Below are 27445 nucleotides of genomic sequence, written 5' to 3'. Positions count from 1 at the left end.
CCACCCATTGAGTTTACTTGTTTAGATATTTGATTATCTCAAAACCCAGGCACTTGTTTCAATTTTATCCAAAGAGACCATCGAACTGAAAATGAAATACTTATATAAAATTGGTAGGAAAAACCGTACTGGTATAGAAGATCAGTAAATGGATTTAAAAAAAACTCGTAGCTCATTATTTTTTAAATATTCCAAAACAACCTGTTCAGTGCTATGACGATTTCTAAACCAGTTAAGGTCCTTATTAAAATTTTGAAGTTAATTTTCTACCATTTATTCTCAAAATTTTGACATAATAGGTCTTCTTAAATGACATTATTTTCATCACTAGTTAAAAAAGGAACAAATTTTGATGAAATTTGCATTCCTATGTCGAGCTTTTGAAAACTATCATTCTTTCAGAGGCCATGAAATAGCAAAAACTATCAAAAATTTGCCGCAAAAAATTATTTTTTTAAAACTTGTCCCAAGCCAAGCAATCAATTTTCTTTTGCCAAAAAGCGCAATTATGTTTAAAAATTTTGTTATTGGTGGCGGGATGTTATACTGATGTTACACTTTATTGGTGGCGAGTGCTATACTTGAGGGCAGAAGTGAAGGAAAAATTTGAACATTTCGTTTTTTCAAAATTAGTTTTGTACACTTGAAACAATGTTGAAAATTATTATTAATTGCTCTCAAACGAAGTTTGTAGCAATTATATTAGTCCTGTCGGTCTTTTTTTAATGCGATTTTTCGCTTGACCAATTTTTCGTCTGACGCTTTTGACTTTTCGTCCTCAAAAACGGGATAAACAGGTAGCGCCCAGCGGGCATTATGTGCTCTTAGCGCCTTTCAGGTCTGTTTCAGCTCAAACTGTCTTGGAGACTTATACTTATACTTATGGTGTGAGGGGCGGTTCTTAGAGGTTGACACCCCCCTTTGTTGACCCCCCACCCCCACTATTGGCTCCACCCCCCACCGCGCTTTTGCCCCCCCCCCCCACCCAGTGCTGCCCCCATCAGCCCCCGGTGCATCCCCCCCCCCCGTGGCTAGCTACTGACCAAGCCAACCGCTCGCCGGTCGTTTGAGAGCAATTCGCCCGACGTTAGTCGGTTATGTTTCTTTGTTGAATTAACTCAAAATGAGAAAAATATTTCATGTGTTTAGAAAAAAAAGCGCTGTTTCGAGTATTCTGCCCATTTTGTTTAAAATCTTAATTTTCAGCTTTGTTTTGGTCAAAAGTGTAGCTACCGTATTAGTACAAATTTCAAATTCACTCTTCAAACTATGCTTCAAAAGAAAATATTTTGAAGCATAGTTTGAAATAGTCTCATAATTGTCAAAGTAATATCAGTTTATGTAGAGGAGGAGAAATGTGGTCCATCAATTATAGACCAATATCTACTTCTAGTACAAAGAAAGAGTTTTGAAAGACCTAGTCACGACAAGCTAATATCATGCCATACAAAACTTGATGATCTGACAAATCAACCATTTGGTTTTCGGGAGAACAGAAGTACAATAGACTGCGTTACACAATTAATAGAAGAAATAAAACCTAACATCTCATGCTTAAGTTCTCAACGAACTGCTCTTACCTTGACCATTAAAAAGTTCGACACAGTAAAAATTTGAATGCTGCGGAATTAGGGAAAACATTGTTTCCTGGACAACAGACGCTTTCCTAGAAAAATTTTTCCCTCAAGTGTTATGCACTGCTAGACTGTATTTTGGGTCTCCTAATTTTGGTGATATATACTAGTCAGAATGGCTGAAACATGTTTTTATGAGGACGATGAAACGATCAAACCAAGAGGACAAAAAATATTGCAGTCACAGACCACGAATACGTTCTGAATATTACGTCAAGTTGGCTAGTGAAAAAAAAAGATGAACCTTCGGTACATGCAATTCGAAATTTAAGATCTTCTGCTAGTCCAAAAAACAACTATAAGTTGCAACTATAAATTGCATGAAACGCTTGAACTATAAATTGCTTGAATAATTTGCTTGAATTTGCGTATATATTGAGCTTTAGTGAGCTTGTAGCACTAGTTGAATTTTTTTAAATTGCCCTTCTGTCATTTTTTTTACAGATTATCAAAAGTTTTGACTATAAATCAATTATTTAAAGCCCAAAGAGAATAATTTCAAACTGTTTTACAATATGGGATTTTCATCTACGGCTCAAAAACTTTAAAATGGGTAAAACCCATTGACTTTAAAATAAACAGAATTATGAGGGATTTTTTTCAAAAGTAAATATGAGAGCATTAGTCACCAGTGAAGAGCAGACAGAATTCGTTTATTACAGAGTTGCAATTATTTGAGATCAGAGAATAATAATCAAAATCACTAGAGTAAAAAGTTTCACCCGCTCTGTGAATAACCGAAGTATTATATTCTAGATAAAGTAAAGTAAATCAAAAGATTAAGCAAAAAAATTGATCATCAACAAAAAATCATTAGGAAAACATTTTGGGAGCTTGCATGTGGCTAAGTTCTTAAAAATCATAGTCATATTTTAATCACAGTATTTTGCATAATACAGTAGACTTCACAGCACGTCAGATCAACATATTTGTCGCAACTTCTTTGAGTTCTATTTTTGGAAATCAAGAAATCATAACATAAAAATTCAATGAAGCCCTTAATTATGGTGTTCCTATACTCTGATAGGTTGATTTTTCGCTCTTTATAAGAAATAAGGTTGTTTTATCTTTTCTTTTGAGACAAATGAGAACGGGTCCATGGCACAATGGTGAACCACCCTCTTTTTCAGTCATTGACAAACATTTTTTAAATGAGTGCTGCTTACTTGTGAATTTTCTTGATGGCGGAAATCAGTTTATTATGATTATTTTGAGATCAATCTGTAGTTTTTTTTAATTGTCAGGGTACAGTGAGAATTGTGAGTGAGCTTCTTTCTTAAGTTTTACTTTTGTTGTGCTTACAACTTTAAAGTATTGCCCGTGCCGAATTTTTACCCCAGAAAAGATGTAAGATTAGAGGGTAATCTTACATCTTTTTAAAGATATTTGCGGGGGTAATTTGTGGGGGTAAAGTCTAAGAACTCCTCCATTACCCCCCTAATCTCACATCGTTCCCCCCCCCCTAAAATTATTCCCCCCCCCCCCCCCATAGACAAACCAGTTTGGGGGTAATCATGGGGGTAATTTCGACCATGGGTGAGCAAAAAGTCTTTTGATATTTTGTGCCATATTTTTCACAAAATGAAAATTTGATAGTTCGTACCTTCTATTTGTGACAGGACAGTGAGAGCCGTGATATGCTGTCTGCTTTGGAGAGGGAGAACTCGTCTCTGAAGGAGAGGGTGTCTCTATTCCAGACAGACATGGCTGCCAACAGGAGGGAGATGGAGGACTTAGAGGACAGACTGGCAGAGGCCAAGGCACTCTGCAAGGAGAAGACTCTCGAAACAGACAAGATACAGAAACTACTCCAGACTAAGGTAATTTATCTTCATATTTGAAGACACTTTACTTTTTGCCCTTGTTAGAAGACCATCACTATTGCCTACCAAGGATGAGGCGCGGGACTCAAGCCAGCCCTGACCGCACAGACTTGAGTCGCGCATAGGGGGGAGGGGGGGGGGGACGCGACCACTTCACAGAATCTGGCAGCACTCTCTACGGCCTGAACAGCCTGTTCAGGACCCCATCCAAATTCTTCACGGTCTGATCAGGGAACTACCTAAAGTCTGGACTGTCTGATCAGAGCCCCGTCTAGAGTCTGCACAGTCTGATCATAGCTTAGTCTGGATAGTTGTGTGGTATGGTCTGGACACTCTGAACAGAGCTCTTTTCAGATTCTGTACGGTCTGATCAGAAACCTCTCTGGAGTCTGGAAAGTCTGCTCAGAACCAAGAGGCTCGAAAAACGGCCTGTTCCCCGCTAAAAGAAGAGATAGTTAACCCCACGGGACTGTTTTTTCTGTGGGGAGCACTTCCCAATTTTACTTGATGAACATCATAGACAACACTAAAGACTAAGTTTTGGTAATTGCTGTCGAGCTGAACATTTTTCAATGTGTGGAATAAATAGAATAAATAATTTTTAACGAAAAACCCAAAAAACATATAAACAAAAATACTTGATCTATTTTCGGAAAATACTACATTATATCAATGATTACTGCTACTTCAACAGTTAAAAGCGTCAGTCTGGGTACCCCCTGTGCGCGACTGAAGTGCGTCTGGCACTCTCAGTGCGCAACTCCAGTCGGTCTGGCACTCCCAGTGTTTGACTCTAATCGGTCTGGCACCCCCAGTGCGCGAGTCTAGTCTGACTGATCAAAGGCGATTTTGGTCTGGATGGTGTGATCAAAGCTGGCTTGGGTTGCGCACCTCGTCTTGGGTAACATGAAATTCTTGACTTCAAATTTATGTCTAATGCTTTTTATCAGCAATAGTAAATGAAGTGAATTGACGATAATATTACAAGACTTAAGCAATTAGGAAGAAGACCTTAGTACCCAAAGCAGACAAGTTACAGAAACTTTACTTCAAATTAAAGTAACTTTTTCGTAACTTTTGACTTGCCGTCAAAATATATTCCTTTTGTCAATAAATTGATATTGACTTTTCAGTTAAAACTAATGAATAAGAGTTTTTGTCGCTGAATAAGCGAACTAGGGATAATTTCACACCAACTAAGTCGCTCGAAACAGAGAAAATACAATAAAAATTTTAGATGAATTCATTATTTTCCCCATTATTTAAGAGATATTAATTATTACCTCAAAAATACATTTCATGTGACGTGTGGCATGTTATATGGCATTCCACATAATAATTTGAATTTGAATTTTCAATTCAAAGTCAAGGAAAAGATCCTATCCCAGCAAAAGTAAATTCTGCAATCTAAAGATAACACAAATCTCGAAATTTAAAAATAAGGAACGCGATAACAAAAAGATATAGAAAAGATTTCAGTCTAAAATAACTTAGAAACCGTTGACAACATTTATTTACTGATGCTTTTGAACAGCATGAAACATATTTTAATTCAATTAAATTAAAGATTTCAACCAGACCACGATTTAGCAATAAATGATAATCTGCCTTCTGTAAGCCAACTTTAGAGGTGAAAAGTGATTTTTCAAAAATGAAAAAAAATTTTCGTTAAAATTCATACCTTGTCATTTAATTGGTCATGCTGTTCTGATTTTTATTTACAACCGTTTAAACCATTATATCTGTTCAATTTAAAAAAAAACTGCCTGCTGATATGCATGGGCATCTTCAAGTAGAAAACACTTTGAAATCAGCAGTCAATTGGAATACAAATTTTAATAACAACTGTTTAAATAAGTTTATCATTATCTATTATTTATTATTAATTAAAACAATAATCCAGTACCTGAACTGCCCCATAAAATGAAGAAGGGCAGCCGATACATAAAAATTTGTGCGATAACAATAAATGATGATCCTAATTTTCAATATTAATAAACTGATTATGAAACTTGCAAAAACTTAGATTTATTAAAGGCATTTTTGCAAGCTCAGCTGAAGTCACTACCAGAGATGACATCGTGCCTTACAAGTTAGCACTGGCGTTGAAACAGATATTCTGAAAGATTTTTCACAACAGTTGGATGTACTTGTAATTTTCTGAATTAGCTTGATTGAACTACAAAATATAGCGCCACATTGAAGAAAAAAATAAATCAGTCAAGATTTCAAAAATTCAACAGAAAACAATTCAACAAATCAACAATAAAAATAAACGACAATTTTCCTAAACCGCTGAATTTAAATGGGTGCACTCGTTTGTTTATCTTGTTAAATGAAGAAATCTCTTTAAAAAATTGTGTCTGCGATCGAATTGGATGAAATTTCAATTCTAGCGTCTCAAAAAAAAATGTCAGTTTCAAATTTCTGCGCAAACAATGGCTGTGAAGAAAATGGTTACGAAGATCAAACATGTCAACAACTATCTCCTGCTTGTGAGCCAAATGTGTTAACGATTGCGCCAATCGCTGTAAGCTCTAGAATATAGTCTTTTTATATGGAGTTTGTTGTACTTTCCTGTTCCTCATTATCCCTCTAACCGGTTATACATTGAACAAGTAGGGTTTCTTGCTAAGGTATGACATGCTTATTTTATTCTCAATTTACAGTGGCAGTATGTTTTTATCTCTCAATGTGTTTTGTGAACTCAGAGAAGTGTGTAGAGGAAAATTGAAAAAATTTCAACTTTTAAATTTCGAATTTACAAAATATTGCGTTGACTCCCTTTGAAAAAACCATGATAATAAAGAAGAGATGTACTTAAAAAAATCTGTGGGGAAACTCAAAAAATGGTTAACTGAACTGACATTTTTTGAATGAAGTAAAAATTATGGGAAGTATACTTTCCCGACATCCTGTTCACGCCACATCACATTCAATTCAAAGGTATGTCCAGTCCACTTGGAACAGGAGAGATGAGATGGTAAGGCAGAGAATAGACAAAAGACGCACTAAATGGAAGCATAAAATAACTTTTCAATGCTCTTTTTCTATAGCTATATAGATGTTTTAATAATGGTTTTGATGATGATTTATAATTTATGGGTCTGTTATTAAAAAGAGCGTTTTTTAGATTTTTTGTTTCGCTTGAAGTTTATTGCTATTGATTGAGCTTGTTCATTTAAATCACACCAAAATCAATTTATGGTTGTCGGCGTATTTATTTTAAATAGGCGCCTTATTATTTTTAATTTTTCATGACATCCACAGATTGCAAATTGTGCTGGTCAGAATTTTTCAAGACTGCAAATTTAAGGTGCTCAGAAAAAAATAAGAGTGAGATTTTTTACTGGTCAGTATATTCTTAGAAGCAAATTTGTCTGATTTTTGTCTGCGCAGGGTTAAATGTGACATGATCATAATATGGCAAGTGTAAAAACACAGAATTGAAGTATTATGATTCAGTACTGGTTTACTATGGGACTTGACTCCGGGTAGCTTATGCTTGCCGAAGAACCTACCACAAAAAATAGAGACAAGTTTGAAAAAGGTCAATTTACATTCCACACCGATAAATTTTGTATGACATGATAGCGTTTAAATACGAGTTCATTTCATATTACGCTCTTTGTTTTTTCCTAGTTTTACAATATTATCTTTTTTAAAGAGCGAAATTTGCCGCTGAGTTATCGATAAAATTTTTAAAACTACCAAAACTAGCGCACTAAGTTTCGGCAATTTTAACCATGATAACGTTTCAACAATTTTGAAATTCTAAAAACTGATCTTTCCCATCAGAGTGTTTGGAAACCCTTTTCAGCCGCCATTCCCACTACCCTAAAATAGCCTAATACGGGCTGCAAGCTAATATTTTGACGTTATGAGTTTCATTCCAAACAGAGCTTCGGAGTTATAGTTGGAAAAAATCTCAGTAATTTCCATTTGTTTGATTCTTTCTGCTTTTAGAGAAAGCGTTTCAAAAACAAATCTCTCAATTCATTATTTGTTCTGATTTTAAAATCCTACTCGCATCAAGACAAAACAAAGAACAGATTAATTAGAAACAAAGGAAACCTCATATTTAAACGCAGATGGCGCTAAATTGCCCGTTTATTAATCTGCACTATTGTTCATTTTCCAGCCGGAGTAGCACTGTTGTTTATTTCAGATAACGAGCATCAAAGAGCAGCTTCAAAACCAGGAGAGCAAGGCTAGTCTTTTTGAAGCCATTTGAAAAAACTGAATTTGAAAATGTCGAGGACGAGAAATTTTTTCTTTACAAACCTCGCTTCGACAGGAAAAAAATGTTTTTAAAATCTTGAGGCGCTTTGTTTTAAAATTCACTGGACAATTCCGAATGGTTATCTTGTACACTAGGATCTTCCAAGATTTATATTGAATCTTACACAGATGCATCGCCTCAAGATTTTTGTCAGAATCTCAGAATATTAACATCCATCCTAGAACAACTGTACAATATCCATTCCCGTACAGTATATCAAAACATCATCATTTTTTGCATTTATACAGGAATCTTGTAAGATCTTAACAGTCATCAGCATTCATCTGGTCTCGCTCTGAGTTCATGACTTTCATAACTTTCTAATTTAACTCATATTGTACTTGGTTATGTTCGTTAGTTAACCTCGACTTAAGAAAACGGGGTTTGTGTTGACATTTTGACCTTCGCTGTGGTTTCAGGAGAGAGATGAAATCGATCAGCTGAAGAAAGAAAAGAACAAATTGATGAAAGAGAAAGAAGCACAAGCAATGTTAGTAATCACAGATTCAGACTGTTTTCAGGGGTACAATACCTTTCGGGACAGTTAGGATTCTAGAAAATACCTTACCCAAGACACTACACGTAGATGCAACACTGTCGATACAATAACATAATTGAAAAAAATGCTTGTAATATATCTAAAAGGCTTAGTTATTATCTGGAAGTTATTTTTCTACTAATGATTCATATGAAAATTACGCCGCAAAAAATTCATAATTCGATTAAAAGTAAAACTCATCTTTTATCGAAAAACTGCATCAATTTTCCTAAAACTAAAACATTTTATCAAACGCCAATTTTGTTTTACCCTTCTATCAAAATTACCTGAATGACTATTTAGCATACTAAAGTGGCCTGTGGGACTTGGTATGAAACTATCACAACTAAAACATCCTTGTAATATCTATTGCTTAGTTGCAATAGGATGGTTGAACGAAAAGATCAAAGGCCATTGGGTGAATGGCATTGGGTAAATTGTCGTGTAACCATTTCTGTCTTATTGTCAATTTTTTAACAGATTAGATAATACAAACATGAAATAATTATGGAGGAAAACAGTGAAAAAATTGAGAAAATTTACTCTGAGAAAAATTTGCAGTGTAATGAAAACCATACCTTTCAGTGAGGTGTCGGATGTTGGTTTGTTTTTGTTCAGAGAGTTTTCAAAGACAAAGCGTGAATTAGAGTTGAGTTTGGGAGAGCAGGAAGATCAGATAAAGACTCTTCAGACACAGTTGGAGTTGAAGGACAAGACAATACACACTCTCAAGGGAGCTCAGAAGGCCCTCATTGATGAGGTATGTATGAACTTTCTCGAGAGGTTGAGTTAATTGAGAAACATTTTGAAACAAATCATAGTCATTCAAGGACTATTATTTCGCAGGATTAGTATCATTATAATACCTTAAGCATATTAATGCCAGAGCATCGAAGAAGCAGACGTCTATGAAAATGCCTTTGAAACAAAAAAAAGCAACGAAACAAGCCTAAGAAGTTTATGCCTAACAATTCAGCAAGTGTCGTCAGTTTTGTCATCAATTATGAAAGAATTAAATCTTTTAAAGTTGATGAAAATTTTAAATAATTCATATTGCAACTGTTTGCAGTCTATTCCATGCCTTGACAGCTCTTCCCAACAAAAACATTATTAAAGTAAATCTAATTATCAATATTCCTTTTTTCTTCAGTTTTCAGTTTTTAGCAATGAAGCTCATCAATTAGGATGAGTTTCTTAGTCTGCCAATTTTGTTTGATATCTAAACATACCCAAGCGTTCACTGTTAGCAGTGATCCTATGGTATAGTGTGTGTGAAAAATCTAAAAATTCAAAAAAAAAATCTGGACGCTTATCTTGCAGGATAGGCGTCGCTTACCTGGACGCTTATCTTGCAGGAAAAATTTGTAAAAATAATAGTAAAAAAATTGCCGCATGTGAACAAAAACCACAGGCAAGAAAGCGAATTTTTGCTCAAACACCCTTTTTCTCGCTCTTCTTTAAAATATTACATATATCGCGGAATGTTTTTTTACATAGCTTTTAGAGCGGCGTCGATTTGCTTTCAACTTAGATCTGTAATTCTGTACTTGTTTCTATCTCTATTATACGGCACCCAAGTCTAATTTTTTGCACCTATACCGGCAATCTGCAGGCTATGTTAATTATTTCAGTCGGCTGTGCAAAATGATTTAAAGTGAAAGTTTCCATTAAAATTGCAAATTACAGAGCTATGTTTTAAACAAGTGCTTGAACATTACCAATAGCGCTCCAAAATCTTCAGTACTGCAGATGGAGCGCTGATGCAGATGGAAGCTCTCACATCTACATTTTTTCTTGTCAAAACCAATCTGCCACTTCAAAATCAATTCTAAATCTAAGGGCCATAATTATCCATTGTTGAACAACATAGCGATGTAGAAAACAAACAAATGAAAAACGATGGAAAAGGGAAAACTTTGATATATTCCTGGACCTATGTTTTAATAAAACCGTAATATTTTATTAAGTTCTTGACTGGTCGTCCTGTTTCCTATTAACGATCAAAATTTTTCCATCGTTTGAATCCTATACCGTATTTCAGTTTTGCAGAGCGCAAAGCGCAATCTTTCATCAAAACCTACTCATCCCTATGTTCTCGTTCGGACCGTAATACCACACTTCTGTTTATAGGAAGAACTTTTCTACAAAAAGCAATTTTTTGGCAAAATTTGCCCAAATTGGTACTATAATCAATTGGGTTCTTATTGAAAACAAAAATTACAGCCTCATATCTAAAGACCGCATTTTTGGCCTGTGGAATTAAGAGGCGTTGAATTTATGCATTGACTGACACTTTTTTAAAATCTTCTGATTTTCTCTATTAGACTTAATCTTAAAAAATTTTATAAGCGCAATTGGCACAATACTTTTTTTTTATTTTCGAGGGAGCATTTGCTAATGCTTTTCATAATTGTCTTTCAGTGCTTGCTAATGCCGGTCTCTTCTCTTCAAACTTTGCTTAAGAAAATGCTTCCTTATAATGAAAGTGTTTATTTTGTAGTTTTAGTTTTCTGCGTCTGTTTCATGCTTCATGCTCAATGTTCGCAAATCTTCATAAAATGTTTTGACTTTTTCGATTTTATTTTTTGTACTTGCTTCTGCATTCTAGGATTCTGCACGAAAAGTCAAACCTAAGTTTTAACAGCAATTGATTTCTAATTTAATACATTTTTTAGTTCTATACAAAACAGTTTTTTATTCTACACACAATTTGTTGTTTAGCTGCTAAACATGAGTTAACCTTCCTATTTTACACAAACTTTTGTTTGCTTTTGTCTCGCACCTCAACCTGGGAATTTCACTATTCGATATAATCTTAGCCAGGCTAAGTTATTGCTTATGTTTATTGCTCAAAATCTTTTTGGACCCTTGCGGTTATCTTTGGTATCCTTTTTACAAAGGCTGTTTTACTGTTCAGATAACTGGATTCCGAAGTGAACACGATGAGCTGGCCTCCCAGCTGTCCTCTCTGAAACTGGGCTACTCTGCAGATCTGCACGCCCAGAGGGGAGATCTGGACAACAAGAACAAGGCACTCAGACAAGAACTGGACCAGGCCAAAGAACAGATCAAAGAGAAAGTTAACACCATACACAAACTAGTGAGTGTGTGCTCATCGAGCGCATTACATCAAGAAAAAAATGTGGTCCCTAATGGATTAAAACTCGGAAAAATACAAATGCGCTGCCAGACATAAATTATTTAATCGGAGTTTGAGAGGAGACAAAAATACATTAACACGCCAAACTTTATAGATCAGTTTTTGTTTGATTTCAAAAACAAATAATAATGATTTTTATATACAAATAAAGGATTTCGATCCTCGCTAGACACTGGGATTTAAACTTTGCAAACACTCTAAAAAAGAAATTTTAACTTAATTTTTGCAGCTTTAAGGCCATTGAAAACGATTGATACTTGAGAAAAGATGAATATACAACAAACGGGGTACCAACAGCTGTTTATCCAACACATTTTTTATAAACAATTCACAAAGGCTACGAAAAAAAAGTTAAATAAATATGATGATCTTGTGCTCCTAGGAGCTAGAGCTGAAAACGACACGGACACTTTTGTCGCGAGAGAAAGAAGACAATGCATTGACAGTTGACAAGATGAAGAAACAACTCAGTCACAAAGAAGTACAGCTACAAGAGGTCAACAGGGAAAGACAGGCTGACAAAGAGGTTCGTTCCTGACCAAGTGTATTTTACAATAGTAATAATGGTAATAAAAAACTAGTAATAGTAAACTGTATCAAATGCTAGCGCAGCTTGAGGTCTTAAAAAGTGCCCACAAACCCTCAACCTTGACCCTGGTTGAGGCCCCTGATCGATAGCAAGACGGAACGTTACTTTCTCGACTAAAAATTATTGATTTTGGGTTGAAAATTGTTCACGGCAAAAGTATAAAAATTCATTAATCATTTTGGCCATCAGGTCAGTAACTTGTGCAGATTCCATTGAAAATTTAGTCGTCAATTTTATGCTAGTTGGCGTTCTGCTATCGCCTCTATTCTCTTTTATTCCCCCTAAAACTTAACCCTAATTTTAAGCACCTGTCGTATTACACAGCACGAATTGAACCACTACATCGCTTCACACCCTTTCTTAAGACTTGCATCAAGTGATGATAAATTAGTCTAAATTAAAAATAGTTGGTCCAACTATTGGAAATAACAACCGGGGTGCTCTGACCGAGGTTTGAACAGAAATTTCCCTCCGTCTTTTCACTCCGATTTCAATTTCTAAATCAATGCTTATAATTCTGCAGGAAAAATGGTTATGATTTAATTACTATAAATAAACAAATATTTTAACAAATTAACTATCTCAAATAGTCCCCGATAAGAAATTAAAAACTATTTTGAAACATGTACTGAATCTAAAACATTTCATGTTTATTGCATCTTGAGATCAACAGGAAATCTGCTGACTCTGAGCAACAGAACTATAATCTTCATATTAAAAATTTAAAAACTACTTCTGAATGGAATTTCCCTAACCCTCCCACCAACATTTGTCGCGTTCTTTCCGTCGCGACACAGGACGGTCAACTGTTTTTAGTAAACTTTCAGCACAATCACAGTACTATTATTAGATTTCCAAGCCAATCAAAAATCATTCAAGAGATCAAAGATTTGAATAAATCGTTATCGCCGGCAGTAGCCGTCGCTTTGTCAATGCTGTCAATAATGCTGTCATTCAAGCTTGTATTCTTTCCCTAGGCGCTTGAAGATAATACTATCGAAGATCAATATGGTCTAGGACCTTAATCTGCCTACCCGTTTTGTAAATCGACATTACTCTAATACACAGTTCACAAGTATTCAAAATAAACCACCAGAAACCAACGAAAATACCAAAACCAAATACAAACCATAGTCAAAACGCGGTTTAAAAGGTGGCGTGAATTACCAACTGAAAAATCGCAATTAGCAGCTCACTGCTAATTGAACACATTAATATGCAAATGCAAGAAACTCTCAGTAATGGCGAAAAAGCACGCAATCTATACTTATATCACCTAAAAATTTTGACAACTATTTTTTCAATTAACATAAAAAAGTGAAGTTTCAATTCTCAAAAATAGCGATCAGAGCAACTTAATTAGCTTTTTGATCTAGCGATGGATAGTGAGACAAGAACATATGCTGTCCATCTGTTTGAATGTGTAATAATAATCGCAAAGCTCGGAAAACATTTTAATTTAAAAAAGAAGAACTTCTCATTGCTTTGATTTTTTGTTTGCACCCCATTTTATTTTAAAAAAAAGCACACACACTTGTCTAAAAGTCGAAAAAGCAATTGATTTGTTCTGGCTTCAGAGATTTTACGACAAGCTGCAATCATACCGATCAAAGAGGGAAGAATTAGAAGAGGATATAGACAACAACTCATTCACATCCAACAGCCACAAGGACTCATCCACAGCCCATCAGCCTCCAGTTTCATCAACCCCAAAACAGAGGAAACACGCACCTGGGGGTAATGGGAAGTTCTCCCTCAAAGACAAGGTGAGATTTCCTATAAATACAAATGAGTTGCTGCAATAAAAATATGAGCAAAGAGTAAAAGAATGGTTGATGGTTCTTCGTTGTTAAGAATTAACTCATTCCATATTTTTGAGATCACAAAGACTTGTTATTAAACCCGCACCAATTTTTCTCTCGCTATTAAATTAACAGTCAAGTTGGAAACTTTCGAAAGTTCAAGTGGCTGTTCTGCCTTACTGTCGTTAAGATATTTAGAGAACAATGTTCATTGTGCAAATTTTGTCATGTTGTGTAATATCGCATTTGGCAATTTTTTGATTAAATTGAAAATTGAAAACACGTGATATCAACTATGGTTCTTTTTTCCTTAAATAATAGTAAAACAAAACACGCAGTAGTGTTATAGTACTGTGACGTCACAGGAACATTTCCAGCCGTTTGTTTTAACATTTCCGCCTGTATGTTTTAGAACGAGTTGATAGACATGAACAAAGAGAACCTTCTAGAACACTGTCTTGTGCTGCAATTTGAGATCAACGAACTGTTGGCTGAGATGGACAAATTGACTCAGAAACAGGACGAGGACTTCACTCGCAACTTACAACTCAGGTCTCGTTACAAGGACAAAATGGACAAACTCAAGTACGTCTCAAACTTTTAGGTCTTCCCAACAAAGCACTTCATTACGGCATATTTACATACACACGGTAATTCGGAGGCGGGGGAGGGGGTTGGTCTAACGTTACTCGGGTAGAATTCTCACATATAAAAGTATCCGATTTGTTGATCGAAAAGTTTTTAGTTACCTTCCAATTGCATTATTAACCATTGCACTTGGATTTTTTTTAACCTAACGCGCATAAAGACAATTTTTCATTTCCCCTATATTGTAAACAAGCTCAAATGAGGTAAAGATAAAGGCGTAAGTGGAATCCGATTTGAAATAATCTCTCCCATGTATTATGATTGCAAAACGGAACACTCTTTTTAGTCCGGGTAAATTCGCTCGTTTTTTAGCATTGTTATAATCTTGGACTCAAATTTTCAACCTGTTACTGTCTCTCCGGTACCCAATGCCATTAAAACTTACATTTTTAATAGTTAGAAATGATGGTCTGTTTCAACAAACATTTATTTGTTCTCTTCTTTTTCGCTCTTTTTAATCTCTTCTTGATTTATTGCTTAGATTATATATAATTATCTTGGTTTCATCAAGGGTCATAGATGATATCTGATTCTATGCCGAATCATGTTCTACAATATACCATTTCTATGGTAAACCTTTGTATGATCATCTGGGATAGTTTAACTCGGGTATTTTTACTGTTAGTCCTGCCTCAATTGACGCAACAAAAGTAATTTTTTTTATTAAACAATTAAAGTTTGCTCCACAAGCATATGAAAACAAAAGGATTGATCAAAATGAAAAACAAAATATATGCTTCCAGTCTTCGGAAAAATTTTTTTGATACTTGTCTCTTTACCATAACCAAGCCCAAGCTAACTACTTTTAAAAATTTATCAAAAATTATCAAGAATGTGTGCTCAAAAAAGCAACAAAATTTCAATCAAGTGACATGATGCAGAATTTTGTCAAGCAGATAGAGAAAAAAATAATCTAATTATTTTTATCAGAAAGTCCTTTCTAATTAATAGCCGCCCTCATCTTCTCAGCCGGCTATTATTGCGCTCGTATTTTTTACAATTCAAAGAATTTGAATTGTATTGGGGCGCTGTCTTTTTTTTTTTAAGATTTGTTCACAAATTTTCATGATTTTTGAAGTCAAATTGGAGTGGTGATTTTGGTCACGCGGAAACAGGAAATGGAGCGAAAAAGCGAGTGGTTTTGCGGCGTGAATTTTTTTCGCTCTAATTTTAAAGTAGAGTGAGAAAACGGTGTTTGAACAAAAATTCGGTTTCTCGGTAGTGGTTTTTTGTTCACATGCGGCAATTTCACTCTGATTTTTACTGTTTTTTCGATTTTTTGGATCGGATTTTTTTCTAAATGGTTTTCCCAATCCATTCACAGCTCATTTTAGGACTAGTTTTTTGTTTGAATTAAATTTTCATTACTCGCTAGTGGTTTTTTGTTCACATGCGGCATTTTGACATTGATTTTGTTTTTTTCTTATTTTTTTGATCTGATTTTTTTAAAAATGGTTTTCTCAATTCACTCATAGTCCATTCTAAGTCTAGTTTTTCTGTTTAGTCAATGAAAATTCTTTGAATTGTACGTCAGGACTTGTCCTGCTATGTTTTTTTTACTTCGTCAAACTTTTTTTCGCTTTACCATTTTGCCGCTTTTTCGACATTTTGCGTAAAATCTTTTTGACTTCTCTAGGCTAGTTTCTCTCTTCTCTCATTCTGCTAAAAGTGAATTTGAACATCAGTTGCTAAGCAAAGCAATTCAAAATGAACAGAGTCGGTATAAAAAATTGAAGTCAGAAATAGAAACGGGATAAACCCATAACGCCCAATTTTAGATGCCCGCTATTTGAACGTCGTTCCTATAAGTCTTAGTTACCAGCTCTAATGCTTATTGGTGTTGATAGTAGCCCTTGTAGCCGCTCTCTAAGAAACAGAAGTATGTTCAACTACCAAATGCCATCAAAATAAATCGGACTTAAAAAATATTTTTGTACAAAAATCTTTTTTTTCGATATATTCTGTTCGTTCAATCCCAATCATGCTTATTGGAATCAACGGCGGCTATTTTCCGGCAATCTGCCGGGTATGTTTATTAATTGCTCTCAAACAAATTTCTGCTGCTTTTTAGAACATGTTTTGCACTACCGACTTTTGTTCTGATCTCTGTGTTTGACTGACCATTTAATTTTTGTTCTCAAAAACGGGATTAAACGTAAGCGAGGAGAGCATTACGTTCTCCTAGAGACTTAGGGCTCACTTGTCTCTAAGTATTTGCCGATTCTGTTTTGTCAATTCACCAAAATTATTTGAGAAACATAAATTAATGGTGTGAAATTCGATTCCTAGGGTTCTTTTGATTTCACTCCCTCCCCCAAATCCACTCCTCTATCTCATTCATAACCACGCAGGCTCAACCCCCCCCCCAGCCCCCAACCCTTGCGCTCACATCAACTCTCATCCCTCAGTTAAGCTTAAGTTAGCTAGCCTAAGACAAACTGTGGTATTTCTCAATGCTCACATGTGGCTCATTCTCTACATGTTCTGTCTCAATTCTGACTTTTATACTGGTAATTTTTCACTATTTGTTTTCCGCATTTTTGTTGTACTGTTTTGGTTTTAATTTTTGTGGCCACTGACATTGTGCTTTCACGTTTTTACCTCTCAATTTCTGTATATTATATTGCAGGGCAGATTTGTGGATACAAGGCAAATAGTGAACTGCGTGAGGCTAATTTTGGAAGCCAATGGGCAAACGTTTACTGTCAAAATCTTGAAGATTTTGGACAAAAAGCTATTGGGACATAAGAGGTCGATCAGATCATTCATCAATACATGTTAAAATCACTTCATATTGTTATAAAATCCGCAATTCGAACCTATATTACTTAACCAAAATTTGATGAGATAGTATACCTTGTTAAGATTCCGACAAAACTAATTCATCAAAATTATAAACAAGAATTACTTTGAATTGCCTGTAATTTTATCTTTGAATCACTAATAACAGTGATTCAAAAACTAGTCAAATAAGAATGGTCAGTTATTGCTCTTTAATCCGATTTTAGAGCCATTTATTTTCAGACTTTGGTCTTTGTTTCCAAATTATTGTGCGGTTATAACACTTTCCATATAAGATCAACGCTAAATTTAACACAGATATATGTAAATTCAATGCAAAAATTTTTTAGATCGACACTAAATTCAAAAAAAATTTTTTAGATCGACACTAAATTCAAAAAGTTATGTAGGATTGGTGCTCAAGCGTAGATTTTACATAAATTCAATGCATTCAGTGCCAATCTTACATAATTTTGCGTTTATTAGCGTTGACACTCAGGCCTGGGGTCGAATAGCGGTGAATTTTTTTTCATCGCATTCACCCCATTTCTTACGTTAATTTGTCATAATAGTCTATGCGACAAATTTTTGTAAGAAATGCGGTGAAAAGCGGTGAATTATTTTTTTCACCGCATTGAGCGCAATCACAACATTTATTACAAAAATTCACTGCATTCACCGTATTTCTTACGAAAATTCACCCAAAAACCTCGACCCCGGCAGCCCGTGCAACTTAGGTCGCACTATACCCACGTGTACGTCCCAGCTCGGTCTGATCGGAAGTAGCTTTTCTGTGGGACCTTATTCTGGGGATGTTAGCAACACTTGACAACTGAATTTCTTCAAATGAACTTGGAAATACCTCCTTTAAGTGTTTTAATTAGTGTTCGCTTAAATTCAACAGGATTCGGTTGAAAAATTTTTGCCTACTGGTTTCGCCTACTATAATCAAACATTTCTATTGTTCTTCACGGCTCATCTCTGAAGTCGGGTTGTATCATTTCATTTGAATTTTTATAATCGTGATGTTTTGCAGAGACCAGTCTAGTAAGCAGCGACAGTCTCTGGGTGAGAAGATAGCTGCCTTGGAGCACAAAGTGACGTCACTGAATCTGGAGCTGAGTCACCAGACCAGTCTGCGCACTTCAGTTGAACAGATGCTGAAAAGAGTCAACGAAGACAAACGAGACCTATCGTCAAAGTGAGCAAAGAGATATATTTTGGATCAGTATTGCTTAATTTTATCTTTTCTAAGTGAAATAAAGAAGGTTTTTAACAAGAATATGTGTTTGAATGAATTGGAATTAATGTTTATGGGTTGCATGAATCTAATTAAGGCGCCACGGTCCAAAACTTCAGCCTTGTGATTCGACATAGAGCGCTTATGGTTTGAAGTATCGGACTTATGACTCTTATTAGGGCGACAAAAGTTATGGTCTAGACTGTGTATTTAACGTCTGAGACGGTTCCCCAACAGGTGTTAAAATTCTATTAATATTTCTACTATCTCACCCCGGGTAAAAAAATGTAGAATTTTTTTTATCTTTTGCGTTTGTACCCTCCCCCTCCCCCCTACCCCCCCCCCATTACGTTATGCACCCCAGTTACAGAGCACTTGCCATTACATAGTAAATCATTATGTAAAAATAAGGCACGTGCGTCTGGGAGGTGGAAATAATATGCACTGACTAAGCAGGTGGGGGGGGGGGGGCAAAAACAGAGATCTGAATTTTTGAAAGATAGGCTTATTAAGATTGGGCTTAGACGGTTATAAAGAAGGTTACCTTGCTACAGCTTTAAAGAGCGAGTGCAATTTTGATTCATATATCGTACAATTTTTTGACACAAAAAGCATTGAATTTCCAAGAGATACAAAATAATATTGCGAAAGAATAACAACAAATTTTAAAGAGACCAATTATATCGCAGACTGTTTAACCTAAAAACGAGGCGCAAGAGTCAAGGACCGTTTTGTGAAGACATTTGACAGTCTTTTAACATATTTATCTCATGACGTCGCCAATCCTTCAAATTCAACTGAGTCCGCGTTTGCGGACACGAATGACGACATTTTGTCACCCATTCTCGCGTGTGAGAAAAATGGTTAAATTGTGGACAACAGTGACAAGAAAATTGCGGACAATCCTTACAAAGTTCCGTCACTGATATCGTAAAAAACACGTTTTTCTGTCATAAATGTCCGCAATTTGTGAGCAGGGGTATCGCCATCACTGCACTTTAAACTTTAAATTATATTCAAAACTTTCACGGATTAATATTAAAATTATCCATCACTTCATTTTGATAAGAAGTACTAATTTTATCCCTTTTTTCCTCCTTTAATCAGTTTCAGAAGCCTTGACGGATTAAGCGAAAAATTTTCCCTTACTTTAAGTTCAACCAACTTTAAGTTAACTTTTGAACCCTTAATTTATGTTCAAAATTTCGACGGATTAAAAATATAATTGCTCCTCACTGAATTTTGATAAGAAGAAGCAACTATATCCCCCCTTGTCTCCTTTAATCAGTTTTAGAAGCCTTGCGTGGAAAGTAGTTATCTTAGCACGGATGTAGTTGACGCAAAATTCCGGACAATAGTTACAAAAATCTGTCCGCCTTTCTCGCGTGTCATCAAATTCTGCAATCGTGGACATCAGTGGCAAATAATTCCAATTTTAAGTAAACTTGCAATGTATTACCTCACTGTCACTGCATCTGAATCTTAAAACATGGGGGGAGCGGACATCAGCAAGCAAATTTGCTTGCTCAAAATGTACGATTGGCGACATAATCTTTATCTGTGAAAACAGCTTCTTAAAAGATTGCTTATGTTGGTAATATAGGTGATGATGGTATAGGCTTATACAGATGATATGATGATATAGGCTTATATAGGCGATATGATGATATGGATTTGGTAAATGATGATTTTAGATTGGAGACTGCAATGGAAGAGAACAAATCCCTCTCCCGGTCTCTCAGCTCAAGTGAGAGGAACCTTCGCGACTGGAAACACGAGAACAACACCCTTCAGGAAAAGTTATCATCAGTAGCGGACGAGAAGCTGACACTGGAAAGAAGTCTAAAAGAATACGAGATGAAAGTAAGAAGTCGCAAATCATCACTTTTCTGCTAATCAGAACTCTCGCCTTAATTAACTCTCACTAGTTAATCAGTTATAACTCACTACTAACCAGTAATTCTACCACTGAAAGTGTTATTTTTGATTATTCACGCAGACGGAAGAACTATCGGATTCTGATCAGATCTCAGATTGAGTTTTTGACTTACGATGTCATGAGCTAACTGGTGAATGTGGATTAGTAGTCACTAACAAGAAAAAATTTAGAGATAACTTTACTATTTCTATATTAACCCAGCGTAAAAAATAGTTTTAATTGTTAATCTTAGATAAACTGTAGTTACGAGTTTATAAAGTTACCCCAGTCGCAGTAGTTCATATGAGTTGATATTGTTTTTGACCAACTAACCACTTGATTGGGAACAAAAAACTACGAAAAAATTTGCCTCCTGGTTATGACAAATAACCGCAGGTAATAAATTCGCGTCAACTTTAATTATAATCAAGTGGGCATAGTTTGCTGATGAATGGTGTGTAAGCTGTTTTTGAACCGCTAGCTAGCCACCTGGATTGAGAAAAAGCCCAATCGAAAATCCAAATGACCCTGGCCTGTAAGAGGTCAGAGACAGTTGGGTTACTGGGCTTTGACCTAAATGGATTCTTCGGAAAAATTTGTGTGAGTTAGTTGTTTGCTATTGTTGTTAATATTGTTTACATTATCCGAGTAGAAACTAGGAATTAATGAGCAAACATTTTTCAATTTCTGACTCGACAAAACGTCGACCCAAAAGATTGAGGTTTTAAAAAAATAAATTCTCGTTTCAACTCGGTTAAGACCTGCACGCACGTAAATGTGTTATGTTGCTCAGCGTTTCTGAATTTCAACATTTTCTCTTCATTACGCCGCAAAGGCAGACCTGAATCGCCTCTGTCAGTTTTGACCGAAGTTATAACTAAATTCCATTTTACTGTATTAATAAATACATGGAACACAAAAGAACTTTGCAGAATTGGGTTACATGTAAAAGCTAGGCTATTGATATAGACACAACCAATATCCGCGGGGGCAAAATCAGCGAAAGTCATTTCGGATCTGCCATTGCGGTGCAATGTTGTGTGTTTGAACCTGAAGTTGCTATATTGGAGACTAATTGAACTTCCGTTGAAGTAACATACTTGAAACGAAACACTTCTTTCTTCAATTCGACTTGCTGCCATCTTTTTGAAAATTTTGTCCCCACACCAATTAGTGGGGGGGGGGGAGGAGGAGGAACTATATGAGTAGTATAAAAGCCGACTAAGGATACTACGGGGGCTCGGTTTGTTTCAATCTTTTTGACAAAAATTGGTGGGGATATTTTTGTTTTTGGTCAAACTCCCATCCCGTTGCAAACTTACATCAAAAAGTTGTTGGGGAACAATTCCAATTTTTGGTCAACATCCCACCCACTTGTAAAAGTGCATGTTGTAAAAGTGCATGTCCCCCCCCCCCCCTATTGTATCTTTAGTCAGATTTTTTACTATTTATATGCTCAGCTTGTTTTTTGTTCAGTGAATTTTAGCCCACAAAAAAACATGACGTAGAAGTACATGAGTGATATACTTAGACAGCCGATCCATTGAAACCCATTTTATTTTGAGGATTTTTATACCTCAGTCTTTGGTAGCCCCGATACAAAATGTTTAACGCAGAGGGAAACTTCTAAACGGAGCGCTTTGAGTTGTTAGTGTTTAAGCTTTGAGAGTTTGAAAAACTCTATGCTTAAAGTTAATAACTAGGTTCAACTTAAAATGAGACAAGCCAGGTTTCAGATTTTTGAAAAACGCGTGAAGTAATTGTTCCATCAAATGTATTGGTTTTCTTACGTTTTCTAAAAAAAAAATAGGTGTTTCTAAACCTCCAACCGTAAAATATCAACTTCAAGCATATGTATCTTCACGGAAAAGTTCTATACGTCTATAAGTATGTATCTTTACTGCATGCATGAGTCCAGTATGACAATTTCAGAAGAAACAGTTATTAGTCGGAAGTAAATATTCACTGGCACTGTTTTTCCAATTTTGCCAAAAAACAAAACATTGACTTATACTCATTTGAAATTAGTCATATGTCAACTTACATGGTGAAATTGTGTAACTGTTTGGGAGGATAACATTTAGTCTTCGAAATACTTTCAATTTTTTGATATATGTTAGTCTTTTTCGATGTTAAAAAATAACAACCATTGAAGGCCGCTTCAAAGTTTCGTGTTATGTAAGACACAACAACTGAAAACAGTCAAAATTTGAGTCAAAATATCTGCAAGCAGTAGAACTAGCTGAAAAGCAATGAAAATTGGATGAAAGTCAATGCAAATGACTAAAAACCAGCAAAGAACTAAAGTGCAATCGAACAAGATAAAGGAAGCTCTAAAAATTTTATGTAGTTAAATAAAATTTAGCCGGCAGCTTTAAAAGCAATTATATTCCATTGACGTGATTGAATAAAACATGAGCAATTAAACCGCATAAACTCCTCGAAGAAGAAAGTTAAAAAGCTGAGGCATTCCGTTGAGATAATTGATCTAAAACTTCAACTGTTAATCTTAATCTTAGAAAGTATGAGAATTTAACTTACCCGTACAATTGATGTGACGGTTCAAAAAACTGAAAGGGAATTTCAACCACTCAATTCTTAAGACAAATAGTTGCTTTCTTGTTCTCTTTTGTATGATTTGTCATAATAGCAGTGAGTTAATAGACATACCTTTATCCCACCATGAATCACAATGTAACAAAAGACTCAAACATTGATATGCCCCATTGTTATCGAGTATAAATACCAGCTTTTTAGAGTCTCTTCCATTCCACAAATTCAAATCACCATCTTGATCTAATAATCAGATCTCTCCTGTAAATCTCTAAATTCTACTGTAAAATATCATTTTGTTATTCTCTTTTTTGAGTAATTAATTTTTTAATTAGTTATAAACGCTTTTTATTCCGCTTGCCAAAGCTCATAACCAAACAGGTTATGGGCCCAGCAATTTTCTAAGTCACAAAATTAAATTCCAAAGCAAAAATAATTTATTGTTGACAGTCGGAATCCTTTTCTGCTTAGTACCTTTTCCTTTCACAACTGTTTTTGCCTGCTCAAATTAGAATGGATCAACAGATAGTGAAGCTGCTGACCTACATAGGAAAGGCACAGGACTTTCCAATCTGGAGCACGAGATTTGTGGCGATGATGCAGACGAAGGGACTCAACAAATCACTACTGGGGAAAGAGGAGCAACCCAATGAGCCTGCACCACTAGCCAATGGGGCAAGCAACGATGAGAAGAAGAACTACAAGGTGCTGAAGGATGCATATGAGAAGGAAATTGCAGACATCAAGGAGAAACGGAGCAATGTGTGGTGCAATGTTGTGTGTTTGTACCTAAGGCTGCTATATTGGAAACTAATTGAACTTCCGTTGAAGTAACATACTTGAAACGAAACACTTCTTTCCTCAATTCAACTTGCTGCCATCTTTTTGAAAATTTTGTCCCAACGCCAATTTGTTGGAGGAGGAACTATAAAGGGGGATAAGGTGAGGAGGAGTAGTATAAAAGCCGACCAATGATACTATGGGGGCTTGGCTTGTTTCAATCTTTTTGATAAAAATTGGTGGGGACATTTTTGTTTTTGGTCAAACTCCCACCCCGTTTCAAACTTACATCAAAAAGTTGTTGGAGAACAATTCCAATTTTTGGTCAACATCCGACCCACTTGAAAAATTGCACGTTGAAAAAACTGTCCGTCCCCCATTGTATCTTTAGTCAGATTTTTTACTATTTATATGCTCAGCTTGTTTTTTTGTTCATTTAATTTTAGCCCAAAAAATACATGACGTAGAAGTACATGAGTTTATATACTCAGACAGCCAATCCGTTGAAACCCACTTTATTTTGAGAATTTTTGTAGCTCCGTTTTTGGTAGCCCCGAAGCAAAATGTCTAATGCAGAGGGAAACTTCTAAACGGAGCGCTTTGAGTTGTTAGTGTTTAAGCTTTGAAAGTTTGAAAAACTCTATGCTTATAGTTAATAACTACGTTCAACTTAAAATGAGACAAGTCCGGTTTCGGTTTTTTGAAAAACGCGTGACGTAATTGTTCCATCAAATGTATTGGTTTCCTTACGTATGCTCCAAAAAAATGAGTGTTTCTAAACCTCCAACCGTAAAATATCAACTTCAAGCATATGTATCTTCACGGAAAAGTTCTATACGTCTATAAGTATGTATCTTTACTGCATGCATGAGTCCAGTATGACAATTTCAGAAGAAACAGTTATTAGTCGGAAGTAAATATTCACTGGCACTGTTTTTCCAATTTTGCCAAAAAACAAAACATTGACTTATACTCATTTGAAATTAGTCATATGTCAACTTACATGGTGAAATTGTGTAACTGTTTGGGAGGATAACATTTAGTCTTCGAAATACTTTCAATTTTTTGATATATGTTAGTCTTTTTCGATGTTAAAAAATAACAACCATTGAAGGCCGCTTCAAAGTTTCGTGTTATGTAAGACACAACAACTGAAAACAGTCAAAATTTGAGTCAAAATATCTGCAAGAAGTAGAACTAGCTGAAAAGCAATGAAAACTGGATGAAAGTCAATGCAAATGACTAAAAACCAGCAAAGAACTAAAGTGCAATCGAACAAGATAAAAGAAGCTCTAAAAATTTTATATAGTTAAATAAAATTGCGCCGGCAGCCTTAAGAGCAATTGTATTCCATTGACGTCATTGAATAAAACATGGGCAATTAAACCGCATAAAGTCCTCGAAGAAGAAAGTTAAGAAGCTGAAGCATTCTGTTGAGATAATTGGTTTAAAACTTCAACTGTTAATCTTAATCTTAGAAAGCATGAGAATTTAACTTACCCGTACAATTGATGTGACAGTTCAAAAAACTGAAAGTGAATTTCAACCGCTCAATTGTTAAGACGAATAGTTGCTTTCTTTTGTATGATTTGTCATAATAGCAGTGAGTTATTAGACATACCATTATCCCACCATGAATCACAATGTAACAAAAGACTCAAATATTGATATGCCCCATTGTTATTGAGTATAAATACCAGTTTTTTAGAGTCTCCTCCATTCCACAAATTCAAATCACCATTTTGATCTAATAATCAGATCTCTCCTGTAAATCTCTAAATTCTACTGTAAAATATCATTTTGTTATTCTCTTTTTTGAGAAATTAATTTTTTTACTTAGTTATAAACGCTTTTTATTCTGCGTGCGAAAGTTCATAACCAAACACATTCAAAATGTTAACACTCGAAGGGCTTTGTGATACTTTTGATACAAACTTCTTTACGTAAAATACATCTATCGGCTGCACATAAAATTGAGTTCACATAAAAAACCAGTTGAGCATATAGTGGTACAGTACGCACCCCCCCCCCCCCCCCCTCAAAGCTGATTGGGAATTGGAACAAAAACAAATACCTGAAAAAGTGTCTGCTGCTAAGCAGCGATAATATAGCTAATTTTAGACAGTCTCTTTGCAGCTTTCTGTATCTTTGAGATCGAAATGCAAAGTTCCGATTTAATTGCGTCGATAAGACTTCAGCATTGCTTTTTTTTAGTTCTTCAATGGAACTGCTAGCCCTATGAACACATTACGAAGTAGTGGATATGGCAACTCAATGTCAATATTTGCTTCTCATTAATACATTACAGTACAACTCTTGGATGATTAACATGGGAAAAAGAAAAAAACGATCACTCTTAGTTCAGCTACCCGATCTGTAAGATTGGCCGACTAACCGACTTCGTAGATGTTAGATACTGTTCTCTCGCTTAATCTTACTTATTACAAGAAATATGAATTGAGTTCCCTAAAGGCCAGATAAATTTATCCTGTGTTAATAATAACATTAGTCCAATTTGTAACTTTTGTACAAGTCAATACAGTAATATACATTCAAATTTCTTTGTAACAATTGTTTTAGAAAAGTTTGCATTGTAGTACACTGTTATTGACCCGTTATGTATGTGTCCCCAGTTAAAAATGTTTGCAAATATACGGCAAACCATTAAGATAATGTAGCACATTCGTACGCGGTGTTGGCAAAAATATGGACCCTCTAACTTGGTGGGGGGATTATAAGTTTACAAACGGAAAAGATCCAATTTTTAAAATGTTAGATCAGTCCAGAATGCGGAAAAAAGGTCTCGAAGTGCCACTTACAAGTTTTGAGCTGCATTCTGTTATTTTTTACCAGCGCAAGGCTTGCTGTTCCAACTCCCATTGAAATGTAGGTTAGGAAGTTTATTCTAGCCCTACTTTTTTGTTGAGCAAATTTTGACCCACCGATATTTTGCGGACAGATACAAAAGTGGTAATAACATCGGAAAGCTGTTGAAATCTGAATCAATCGTTCAAAGATTTTTTTCAAATCCTTTGTTTTTCAGCAAGAAATTGAAGCTCAAAAGTTTTCACTCTTTTCACGCTTTCACACATTTGAGTTTTTTTGACGCTTCGTATGTACTTTTCATGAGCATTTTATATATTTCCTTACCACCAGGAGTCGGCATTTTATTAGTCAGGTACCATTTTCCAACAGTTTGTAATTTTAAATTATTAGTGCGCTGGGAAGGTCAATAATCAAATTGAAGACACCTTTTGAAATTTTTAACAAGTTTGTGCTAATTTTACTAAAATTTTGAACTCCGTTTTCTAATTTTTTTTAAATGGAGTTTAAATTAACCTCAGTAATATTTCAAAGAATTGTATGTTTTTTTCATGACAGTTATAAGAAGCATTTGAGTGCTACCGACTCAACAAAAAAATAAGATAATCTCCCAAATTGTTCAATCTTAAGTGGCCATGAACCGTTATTTGAGCGTAGGATGATGGGTGGATTTCAGTGGCACAAAATTGATTTGAGAAATTTAGTTTCAAGAAACATTTTCGAATTTTTTGTTGTGGTTGTTCAGTGGACGTTCTCGAAACCCTTCTCTTATTCGCAGATACATTTTAGCTTAACTTTTTTGGTTCTGACTTTCTGAGCAACAAGCCACTTCAGCAAATCTGTGGAACATCTCTTTAACAAACAGATTTTCAAT

The 27445-nt window shown here is 35.3% G+C and overlaps 1 protein-coding gene across 7 annotated transcripts in view; it reads left to right on the top strand.

Moving 5' to 3' along the window:
* LOC142353595 (uncharacterized) overlaps nucleotides 1-26319 on the top strand; it is a 74989-nt gene extending 48670 nt beyond the window's left edge. For 5 of the 7 annotated variants that reach the window (XM_075405880.1, XM_075405878.1, XM_075405879.1 and 2 more), the window contains 12 exons: nucleotides 2879-2893; nucleotides 3254-3454; nucleotides 7626-7667; nucleotides 8159-8229; nucleotides 8896-9037; nucleotides 11195-11377; nucleotides 11820-11963; nucleotides 13604-13792; nucleotides 14241-14413; nucleotides 18294-18458; nucleotides 20192-20360; nucleotides 25963-26319. In XM_075405880.1, coding sequence (XP_075261995.1) covers nucleotides 2879-2893; nucleotides 3254-3454; nucleotides 7626-7667; nucleotides 8159-8229; nucleotides 8896-9037; nucleotides 11195-11377; nucleotides 11820-11963; nucleotides 13604-13792; nucleotides 14241-14413; nucleotides 18294-18458; nucleotides 20192-20360; nucleotides 25963-26046 — 1578 coding nt within the window. In that variant the 3' untranslated portion in view covers nucleotides 26047-26319. Of the gene's footprint in view, nucleotides 1-2878; nucleotides 2894-3253; nucleotides 3455-7625; nucleotides 7668-8158; nucleotides 8230-8895; nucleotides 9038-11194; nucleotides 11378-11819; nucleotides 11964-13603; nucleotides 13793-14240; nucleotides 14414-18293; nucleotides 18459-20191; nucleotides 20361-20896; nucleotides 21016-25962 lie in introns of all 7 variants that reach the window. The other 2 variants (XR_012761056.1, XM_075405881.1) reach the window with 2 other exon arrangements.
* Nucleotides 26320-27445: the final 1126 nt, after the last annotated feature.

The sequence above is a fragment of the Convolutriloba macropyga genome, chromosome 14, assembly GCF_964194025.1.
Source record: "Convolutriloba macropyga chromosome 14, txConMacr16.3, whole genome shotgun sequence".
NCBI classification, from domain to species: domain Eukaryota; kingdom Metazoa; phylum Xenacoelomorpha; order Acoela; family Convolutidae; genus Convolutriloba; species Convolutriloba macropyga.
Note: the sequence above shows the minus strand (reverse complement) of the source record. Positions and strands in the feature narration are given on the sequence as shown.